The 11,007-nt window shown below is 32.3% G+C and overlaps 2 protein-coding genes and 1 long non-coding RNA gene across 12 annotated transcripts in view; 1 reads left to right on the forward strand and 2 right to left on the reverse strand.

The window, feature by feature from the left end:
- Window positions 1-7,959, reverse strand: part of LOC107368504 (multiple PDZ domain protein) — a 21,858-nt gene extending 13,899 nt beyond the window's left edge. For 4 of the 10 annotated variants that reach the window (XR_016200002.1, XM_015936332.3, XM_015936331.3 and 1 more), the window contains exons 1-11: window positions 7,309-7,923; window positions 6,537-7,149; window positions 6,308-6,451; window positions 5,369-5,597; window positions 4,813-5,267; window positions 4,132-4,716; window positions 3,794-4,030; window positions 1,593-1,721; window positions 1,054-1,339; window positions 585-786; window positions 371-505 (exon numbers count right to left, since the gene is read on the reverse strand). Coding sequence is in view for 9 of the 10 variants with exons in the window: in XM_015936332.3 (XP_015791818.1) it covers window positions 371-505; window positions 585-786; window positions 1,054-1,339; window positions 1,593-1,721; window positions 3,794-4,030; window positions 4,132-4,716; window positions 4,813-5,267; window positions 5,369-5,597; window positions 6,308-6,451; window positions 6,537-7,149; window positions 7,309-7,592 (3,299 nt within the window). In the remaining variant the exon portion in view is untranslated. Of the gene's footprint in view, window positions 1-370; window positions 506-584; window positions 787-1,053; window positions 1,340-1,592; window positions 1,722-3,793; window positions 4,031-4,131; window positions 4,717-4,812; window positions 5,268-5,368; window positions 5,598-6,307; window positions 6,452-6,536; window positions 7,150-7,308 lie in introns of all 10 variants that reach the window. The other 6 variants (XM_015936333.3, XM_089269485.1, XM_089269475.1 and 3 more) reach the window with 5 other exon arrangements.
- Window positions 7,960-8,883: 924 nt separating this feature from the next.
- LOC149094813 (uncharacterized) lies at window positions 8,884-9,104 on the forward strand. The gene is made up of 2 exons (XR_016200036.1): window positions 8,884-9,007; window positions 9,046-9,104. It is a non-coding gene; the product is annotated as an uncharacterized LOC149094813 (long non-coding RNA).
- Window positions 9,104-10,581, reverse strand: LOC107368545 (uncharacterized). Its single transcript, XM_015936389.2, has 2 exons — window positions 10,472-10,581; window positions 9,104-10,357 (listed from the first exon to the last, which is right to left on the reverse strand). Exon 2 carries the CDS (start codon window positions 10,327-10,329, stop codon window positions 9,436-9,438), a length of 894 nt encoding a protein of 297 aa, XP_015791875.1. The 5' UTR covers window positions 10,330-10,357; window positions 10,472-10,581; the 3' UTR covers window positions 9,104-9,435.
- Between the last annotated feature and the right edge of the window lie 426 nt (window positions 10,582-11,007).

Here is an 11,007-nt window from a genome sequence, read left to right on the forward strand (position 1 = left end):
TAGCAAAGGTAAAATAAAGAACAGGCTGATGAAGTTTTATGGATTCAATGAGGAAAATGAAAAGATGAATATTCTCAATAAATCTTATTGAAAAAGGATCAAGAATGTGGGAAGTGTGAGAAAGGAAAGAACGCAATGATCAGTAAAATTGAGAGACAGAGAAAAAAATGAAGCAATAAGAATCCTATCAAGAACAGTTAATAATAAGGTTATAAGTGAATTTGTGGATTGATTGGTGAAGGTGCAATGGATGATGATAACAATGAAATAACAGGGGATCCAAATTAGATTAAAGTAATTTGTCCGCATTTCAATTGCCATGTAACTTGAGCTGGTGAGGTTGAACAATAATTCAATTATTTAGATGTACCTGGGTGACGGTGTACGACGTATTAAAGCAAGTAATGGCGATTCTCGTCCTTTATTTGGCATTTGATTGTGCTGTAAAGCTAGTAAGGCTGATTGTTTGTGAACAGAAACATCTTCAGCAGGAACATATTTGAGACTGGGAAGAAAGAAATAAATTAATTATTTAGTTTTCAATCCTTTTGTGAACAAGTGTACAAAATTGTTCAATAAGTTACCTTATATCTGTGCTTAATAACTGAGCTCGACGAAGTACTGCTCGAGCTTGTGAATTTGTGACATTTCGTAAACTTTCATTATTAATGGCAACTAAATAATCACCCAATTGAACTCGTCCATCTTTGTAAATGGCTCCATGATGAGCTAAAGCTTTGACAACAAGACCATTGATACCTCGATCAGCTAACTCTAATGTAAGGCCTGTAAAATGAAAAATAAAAAAGGTAAAGTTAAATGGACAATTTTCTGGTTAAATGGACAATTGTTGGACATCTTTTGCCTTTTGCCTTAAAGAGTTTTGCATCGTTTATCAACTATTTGTGACGTTGAATGGTGTTTACAGTTGGATAAATTGGTCAATTATAAAGTTAACAGACATCATCTGATTGTGACAGTTTTCTTGGAATGCAATCCTTCAAGCTGTCCATTATTATGATAAAGTTCATTGGGCAATCAAAAAGTTCTTACCAAGCGGATCATTGCCTTTTCTGATTCTGATTGTTCTTTCCAAGGCTGAAGGTAATGGTAATATAACTGAAAGACTTGGGTCAATGTTTTCACTTGGAGTTCGTGAATTAAAACCAAAGTCTAAAGGTGTCGATGATCTTGAATCAGATGATATAAGGAGGGAATCGCCAGAAACAAAGGGTGAAAAGGGTAGAGAGTTTGGAGGAGCTGAGTGAGCGAAACGATCTGGAATGGATCCAATGCTTGATGAAATTGCTGGTTCTTTGGGTTCTTGATAGCAAAGCTCCTAATAAAGCAAAATAAAAATAAAAACCGTAAGTCATTTTGATTTAACAAATAATAATAAATAAATGATAATTAAAAGTGAAAAACTATTAACAAAAAATATAATGCATAAAGCACAATTAAATAAATATATTTTAATAGTAAGTTGTAAGGATAAGGAAATGTGATTAGTAAAGGTACATGCTTTGCTTACTAAATTTGAAAATGATCAACATGCAATTGGTAGTTCTGATCATGATATTCATTGAACAAACCTTAAAATGATCATCTGCGTCATCGTGGAATGGTTCAATAGATATTACACTGGAATTAATTGATTTGTCTACGTTACTTGGTAATTTAACATCAAAATGTTTAGCCTCAAGAGCTTCCATTATTTTAGACTGAAATATAGTGAAAAAATTGAATAGTTTGTTGATTCAATCCGATTATTGAATAATGATTTTAGGACAATAAAAGGTTGTAAAAAAATAATTAAACAAATGGTTGATCATTAAGATAGTCATCAAATGATCAGAATCATCAGGAAATTGCATTTACGTTTGTTTCCCTTGAACACACAATTGATCATTTTTATGTTTTTTTTCTTGTTCAGTTACAAACCTAAAACCGATGATTAGGTTTAACACTTCAATTACGTTAAAAGATCGCGAGATTAAATTAATTATCGATTAATTCACGTTGATTTGTTGAAGAGAGTGAGAGAGAGACAGAGACGAACACCAGTAAACCCCGGTAAGTAAGTTGATTGAGTTCAATTAGGGTTAATTGAATTTATTTTGATTACTTGAAGAGATCAGTCATTTTTGTTTCAAGAGGAGGGGAAAGATTGATATATCGTCCAAAATGATACTCATCAAAAGGACATTTATATAAGGTAAACAATAAATGCTTCAATTTATTTCAATATTTTGCATTTTGTTCGAGATTTCACAGCAAATCAATAGAGAATAAAGAGATTCCATGAAAAAAACATAAAAAAGAGGTAAACTGATATAATAATGATAAAATTTGGACGAAGTAGCCTTAATTTTGATGCATTTGCAGTTTTAAATTAATCCCTTTTTTCATCATAATCATCAATATACATGTATTATATTATCATGGATTCATGTATAACTGAATAAGCCTTTTGTTTCCCTTTGAAATAAGAAATGTATTTTCTAATGTAAAACATCACAATTTGTTTCTGTTGGTAAATTGTTAGCTAAATCATTGTTGAGTTGAGCAGTCGAGTTATAAGTACAGCTAGTAATAGTCTTACTCGTAAGTTGTTTTGTTAGGCTTAAAATTATCGATTAATAAGAAGAAAAGAGTAACAAGATTGATAAATTGAGTGAGACGAAGAGAGAGAGAGAAGCTGAAATATGTAAAGGCTGTGAGAAAAAAGCTTTTATGCGTCAGCAAACACGCAAGGCAATAGCAAATAGACAGGAATTAATACTCAGAAAATTGAGAAAGTGTAAGAGAAAAAATTGGAAATGTGAGAAAATAAAAATAACATTAGTTGAGAGAAAGGATTGAGAGAGATTCCTATTGCAAAATTAACAGAATAAACAAATTGGTGCAGAAAAATTGCACATCAACATTGACCTCAACTTAACATTGTAAAAAATAATGCATAAAGAAGCGAATGTGCGAACTGATAAATGAAAAATCCATACACTTTAGTCAATCAAAATTGATTATCGTAAGTAAACTTGACGCAAGTTAACAAAACTGGAGGGAGAAAGCAGCTCAGATTCAATTATTTTGACATTCGGAAAAGTGAGTTAATTTTTGATTGCAGTTTTGATCATGAGTTATTCTGGGTTAAATGCTTGATTCTTGATATAAATGGAGATTAAAGTTTTGTTCAATATGATTTTGTAAGATTAATATCTCGTTATGACCTGATTTGTTAATGGAAATAGCAACCAAAAATTAACTTAACTAAATGCAGAACTTAATTTCGTGCAATTTTATAAATGATTTTGAATTAGCTCTTCATATTGTCATAATTATTGACTAATGCTATTAGATATAAAGGGTGTAACACTTTACTTGGTATAAAAAGGTGGAGATAAATATAAGACAGCTGACCTGATAAAATTTAAAAACTAGATGAGATTACCATTATTTGGATAGATACCAATGAAAATTTGGGTAAATCTCAACCTTTTAGACCGAATAAAATGTTACACCCTTTATACAATTTTATCCGAAAAAAGAAAGCAACTCTCAGAATAATATTAGAAACATTTCAATTAGATTATCTTTCAAGAAATGCTGATAGATTTAAATGATTAATGCCTGTTTCTTTTCGTCATTTTTTTCAAGTGTAAGATGGTAGTTGATGGTATGAGGAGTGTTTGCAGTTACCACTATACTGATTACTGGTGGACGAATCTAAGCCCCTCTCTCCCCAAGAAGGTGTTGGAATTGATCGAGTGACATAACGATTAGTGTCACTCACCTGGGAAGAGTTTGAGCTTTCTGGAAGAGGAAGGGGCTTAGCAACACCAATCCGCACAACACCTCGAGGAGCCCCTTTCAACGCTTGCACCGCAACATCAAGAGTAGAGTTCTCAAGGCTGATATCATTTACAAACAAAAGCCTATCTCCAGGAATCAATCGACCATCTTGCTGAGCCACTCCTCCAGGAACCAAACTTCGGATGACAATTACAGTTTCATGGGGATTCAGAGGATCCTAATGAGTTAAAAATAGGCAGCATTAAAAAAGGTGTGAGTTTTTCTCGAAATAAAAGATAAAATGACAAGAATAATGAAAAAATGGACATAAAAATCTACCTGATAATCAAGAATACTGAAGCCTAGACCACGATCACTTTTGATTAGTTCAATTACTTGAACTTCATTACTCCACATAGCAAGACCTGTTAAAGGCTCCAAGGAACGAGATTTCATTTTAGCCAAATCGACCGAGCTGGATACGCCGATGGCAAGAGATCCATCTGATTTAGCTTTGACTAGTCGATCACCTGAGATTGTTGTGGTACTCATGTGATTCTCTAACATAGGATTCACATGTTTGATGGAATGTATATCATTGGCACTCAGATCAACAGTGTCTAGCTGAGGTGATGGCAGATTACTTGGCACCTTCACTCGAGCACAAACCATACACACATTCATCGGCAGTTCTTTCAATAGAGGCACAACATCACCATGATTCAACCGCAACAACTCTTTACCATTAACCTCTAAAATTTCATCGCCACTTCTCAATAGACCATTAACACCAACTGGCCCATCGGGAAGAATGGCTCTAATATAATGATGAGGTCTAACTTCTTCGCCATCTTCAAGATCGACCGTACCTTCTAAAGAAATACCCAATCCTCCACCTTCTTTGAACTTTCTAATTTGAGCAACCTGAAAATTTATAAAATGTATTTATATATTTAATTTATATTTTTATCAAATTAAAATGCGTAATGAGCGTGTTACAATAATAAATAGATAACTTACCACAATCTCATATTCAGGACCTAATACTGCTGACCATTTATTTATAACTGCTGTTTCAACGGCAAGACTTAAGGGAGGAACAAATGGAATTTGATTATTGTTAACAATTGATGATGAAAATGTGGAATCATGTAAGTCCTCTTGTTGATAACTGCCACTCTGTACTTGAATTGTGGTTTTATTAGTTCTTGATAATGGAAGAATTGGTGGTTCCATATCGGCATCAGAAATAGCCTGTTGGAGCTGCTCATATTTGGTCCCTCGTAGATATCGAGCTAGTCTTAATTTAACAATTTTGCCAGTGTTCCTTAGCACTTCAACTGCTTGATGATTAGTATAACCGTAAAGTGATCGACCATCAACCTCGATAATCTGATCATGAATTGAAATTTTTTGGCACAAATATGCAGCACTACCTTTAGCAATGCTTTTAACAAAAATACCTGAGATTTCCTCTGTAAAAAATAAAACAGTTAATGTTAGAAAGATAATGTTGAATCAATTAAGGTAAAATACCACATAAACATTAAGTTATAACAGATAAGTTAAAACATACCTTTTTCACAGACATATCCAGCAATAGTAATTCCTAAACCTTGTTGGTCTTTAACTAACTCTACCTCAAATGTTTCCATCTCTGGTAGATCCAAATTAAGCTTATTTTCAAGATTTAAGAGAGTTTGTTGTTGAATAAATGGCTCTGAATTTGATTTAACTGGTAATGGGATGGTTTCCATTGAGTGACTGTTTCCTTCAGCTCTATATAGACCAGATTCAGAGTGATCCTAGTGAATAAGCGGGTTAAGAAAAGATTATTAGATGTTAGAGAAAAAGTGCAACATAAACTAAAATACTGCAATGCAATAGAAATTTGGCATTTCAGCATTTGAAATCTAGTATAGACTATTAATGTGATTGAAATTACTTTATTAGACATAGAAAGTCGATATCGGTTATTTAAGAAGGCAAGCTATTCAGGTAGATAGAAAAACTAAAGTTATCTACAATATAATACGAAATAACTGAAGAAACTTAAAGCTGCAGATAAGATTAAAAGTGAAATTAAACGCAACAATAATCTATTCATAAATTAACATTGTTGAGCAGTTTGAAAATTAAAAATGAATCATCAAAGGAGCATAGAAGTTCACATAAACTATCAACAATACATAATCTGTATCTAGAAGTGATTGATTGGCGGAATCTTAGATGTATTCATTCATCGGTGATGAATCATCACCTAATGATGCAGATAATTAAATGGTGATATTTGAATATACAAGTAGATAAGTGAAACTAATAACAGAGTATCAATGAACCAATTGTGTATCGTCAATCAATCATAAAATTAGTACATTGGGATTGACTCTACTATACTCATCATGAATATTTAATATCTTTCAAGCTTTGAAGAGCTGAAATAATTAAACAGTCCAAAATCAGAACTGCTAATCAATATAAATAAAGGTTGAATCAAACATAAAATTGCACTCACCTCTAAATTAAGCTTAGTTTTAGAGTCATCTATCGTGGGTAAAAGACCTGATTCAGAGTCGTTAAAGGATACCAGAGGAAAAGGGTTGCTAAATGCTGAGATGGAAGGAACTGAATTAATAGAACCAATGCTACCAGAAGTTTGCTAAAAGAAACAATCAGATCAAATATGAATGAATAGGTCTTGGAAATATGAAGAAACGAAATTTATGAACATTAAATTAAATTACCTGATGATATAAAGCTAAATGACGTTCAACAGCTTCTGGGTCGTTAAGTATTCGTGTAGGTACAGCTGGACCACTGCTTTGTAAAACATGAAAATCGGAAGATGGTTCAATAGGACGTGCAACTATTAATCGGACATCACTTCCAGCTATACGTAATACTTGAGCAACTTGTTCAGAGCTCATACCCCGCAAATTGACATCATTTATTTGTAGTATATGATCACCTATTTGTAACCTTCCATCACGATCAGCCGACCCACCAGGTAAAATAGTCTTTACAACGACACCGGTAGATCGTCCACCAATAATACCGAATCCAAGGCCACTGTCTTCATTAATTAAATCAATAGATTCAACTTGAGCCCACTCTGTTGTTAAAACCATATCTTGACCTATTTTATCGCTGTCTTCTTTATCAATCACAATGGTATCATTTGTATTGAGATTGTAATCTCTGGGAACAATTTTGTCGCTCAAACAGGATTCTTGGGAAAATCCGAGATTACTTATTCCGTGATTACTTTTTTGTAATAAATCAAGTTGTGGGAGACAATTCTCGTATATTTTACCATCTAAACCTAAAATGTGATCATTTTCCTGCAATTGACTATCCCTGTGAAATGAAAAAAAATATAAATCAAATACAAGAATAAATCAAAACTATAAATTAACATAACAATATTGTAAACAAAGAAAATAATATTCAAATGTAATTAAGAATTCTTCAGAATACTGAAGTACTCACAGTTACACAGTCACAGATAGTCCTTACCTTAGACCACTCGAGTCGATATAACCTCCAGCGTTAGGGACATTTAAGATTAATTTTCCAGTCTCGGGAACAATGTCAAAATCAAGAGGAAGGATGGAAGGATGTTTGGTTATCTCACTTTTGAGGCGATCCAACGATTCTTTGACAACAACAATATTACCGAAAACTGGGCATTGAAGTACATTGATGATCACCTCAATGTCTTTTTTCAATTGCTCCTCATTTCCAGTGGAGGGTAAATTTTTAACATTCTGCAATAATTTGCAAATGTTGTCTATCTCCATACGTAAAACCAAATAATCAACCTATGAACCAAAACATTCAATTTTTTTGAGACTTTAAAAATTTGTAAATTTCACGTACACTCATGTAATGGACAATGTCAGTAAAAATCTGTGAATATAAAGATAGGAAAGAGAAAAGAAATAAAGCAAGGAAAAGGGCGTTCACTATATCTCAAATTGAGTTGATTTCGTTTTGTTTTATAAAGAGTCTTTAGCTATAATTTGCTTCGTTTTAATTTGTCTCGTTTGTTAAGTAGATGTAAAAACACAAAATCACAACTAATCACAATTTAATAATTGAAGAAAGCAAACACAAAAATGAAACAGAAAAAAAACAATATGAAGTAGACAGAAGTCTCAAACCAAATATTAGTTGTGAGCATGTCTGTAAAAAAATTCTGGTACAGTAGGGTTACCCTTAACTTGATAGAATTTCGTGTTGGCGCCACCTATTGGATCAAGCAATTTAAAGTCATTTAATTGTAATTTTTCAATTGTTTCAACCAAAATAATCAAAAATTTAGTGAAAAAAGTGAAATCTACGGGCCAACTTTACCCAAATTAACAAAAGTTATTGTTTAAAAGTGCAGAATAAGTCAGTAACATGCTATTCAGATTATCGAGTGAAGAAGAAGATTTTTGTGTCTCTAAAAATTTTGAGAGTAAAATTGAAAAAAAAGACTTTCAAGTTTTTAGGAAATTGAGCTGATAAATTCCAGAGGAAATCATGTTTTTAGATAATGCTGACCCGTAGATTTCACTTTTTTCACTAAATTTTTGATTATTTTGGTTGAAACAATTGAAAAATTACAATTAAATGACTTTAAATTGCTTGATCCAATAGGTGGCGCCAACACGAAATTCTATCAAGTTAAGGGTAACCCTACTGTAATTCTGGTAACACTTCCCTTAATGATGAAAAAAACTAACTTATTAACACTCTATTGTAATTCGCTCGCTGACGAATAGGTGAAGAAACAACACAATTTACCTTCTTTCAATAAATTTTTTTGAAAATGTATTAGAATTGCTGTGTTGTTGAATGACTGAAAAATTTCAGATAAATCAGCGTTGAATTTTTTATTATATCAACTCATTTTATTCTTTCTACAAATCCAGAGAAATGAACAATAACATCTTTCCCTAAGCACATTATCAATAAAATTGATAAAATTAATTACTAATTACTTTGCACAATTATTGATCAAGAACATTAATCTCTTCACTGATTTCTGTCAATGTAATCTTTCCTGTTTTATCTCAATCTTCGTTTCATTTTCATCTTCTAGGTGTTAAGAGTAAGCTTTTCTTCTTGAAGACAAAAGTGGTTGAAGAAGCAAATATGACCTCAATCTAAAAGTCTTATAAGTAAATGACACTTTAGGTTATTTCGTCAAAGTTGTTCATTATTGAAGGTGAGATCATTCGATTCTAAAGAACTTCAATCAATGAGATAGCCAAGTATTGGTACACTGAGGTTTACTCCAAATTATCACGAGTGGAAATTAGAATTTTTTATCATTTGCAAAAAATAATTTAATGATAATGATGATTTACTTGGATGAAGATGAGGTTCAATGTAGTTTGATGCTGGTTCAATTTTTGTTTGGTAATGTTTCTTGGAATTTAAAGATACCAGTTTTACTAAAATATCGTCTTTAAAATCACATTTTTGCAATAATTTGTTGCATTGGTTGTATCAATATTTTCTTACAAATACAAATTATTTAGAAAAATCTATCGGGTCCAATAAATTGCATGATAAACTCTTTGGTGAAATGAAAACGATTTGCGTTTTTTTTTCTTGCTTTTGTTTCGAGAAAATAATTTTAAAAACATGTCTTCAATGAGATTTTTTCTTGTCTTTTTTCACTTTTTTCCTCCCATTCAAAACTTCGGTGGTGTCGTTATTAACCTCTTTGTTACTTCTCTTGACAGAGCCGTTGATACCATTCACTTGATCTTCAGACTTTCCGTTTATTGAGTTCGTCTCTGTTTTGATTGCTTTTTGGCTTCTTAGAGCACTTTTTATTGAGGGTGGAACAATGGGCTTTGGCTGACTCAAATTGCTCCACCATTTTTCTAATGGAACCAAACTTTGAGAGATAAGAACTTCTTTGATAACAGGTCGCACCGTGTCTACATCAATCTGAGATGGGCATTCAATTCTTTTCATAACCAATTTGTATGTTCCCAACATTAAAAATACTCCACAGTCACGGTCATTTTCTTGGCGTAATACGGTTGTCCGTTGAAGTTCATAATCGGGAAAAAAGGAGCGTACATATTCAAGTACTTTACTTCTTCGAAGGGTAGTTATATTGAGAAAATTGACCAATGGATCGAAAAGATTAAGAGTACCTTCACCCGAAATATAATAGACACCAATCCAGTGTTTCTTAATACAAATAGGAAACATATTAATAACACCTAAACCTTCCTCATCAATCCATTCTGAGATTCGTTCCTGAAAAGCTCCTTGGTTGCGGGTGAACACATCAAACCAAAGGGGGTCAAAATACTGAAATTTTTTAGTGCCCCTTGAGGTTCGGGCATGAATTTTGAGAATATGGAAAAAATTATTTATCACATCATCCCGAACAAAATCGTTATTCATAAGATCATTCAGGGATTTATCACTAACAGGTCCTTTAATTCGTCTAAAGAGTACGGCAACATCTTCCTTAGTTATCCGGTTAGCAGTACCATTGGGTAATCGTCGACGACGAGGAGTCATTTCTATTGAATAAATCTATTCTAATACCCTAGGAGTAGACATCACATGGAAGAAGAAATGATTGAACCAAAAAAAGAGTATGAATTTTTCTTTCAAAGCAGAAAAAGATTGATGTGGATACAAAAGCATATACCACGCTTACCGTTTATGAAAATAATAACTTTTTCAACATAAAGATTGTATAAAATGAGGGTAACAAATTTGAAAATGAACACAATGTAAGGTAATAGACGCAACTACACAAATAAATAAATAAGAAGAATAAAACAAATTATCGATGACCAATGGAAAAATCAAAAAAGAAAATGTTACAACCCTATCTCAACCCGGGCACGGTATTACATTATCTACTTCAATAGATACCATCTAAACGTTTATTGGCTCTTTTAAATACGGAGCCTTCAAGCTTATTCATAATGGTCAAATGTCCATTACAATCAGCTGTAGAATAAATAGAAAATTAAAAATTAAAACAAAAAACGTACAAACATTGTTTCAATGTAAAGCAAAAGACAAAATGAACTCTAGAACTAGTTTTTAGTCAGAAAAAGGATTCAAGAAATATTTTCTCTTACAGCTGACACTGGTCACATGACTTTTCAACTCACACGTAAAGTTTTTTTGCAAATAAATTATAACAATATCTTAATCTAATTGTTATTGCTGTATTTTAAGATG

The sequence above is a fragment of the Tetranychus urticae genome, chromosome 1 (assembly GCF_039701765.1).
Source record: "Tetranychus urticae isolate SD_2017Ah chromosome 1, NJAU_TeUrti_SD_1.0, whole genome shotgun sequence".
In the NCBI taxonomy this organism is placed as follows: Eukaryota; Metazoa; Arthropoda; class Arachnida; order Trombidiformes; family Tetranychidae; genus Tetranychus; species Tetranychus urticae.

Coding starts and splice junctions, on each gene's coding strand:
- LOC107368545 (XM_015936389.2), bottom strand. CDS start 10,329: ATGACTCCTCGTCGTCGACGATTACCCAATGGTACTGCTAACCGGATA.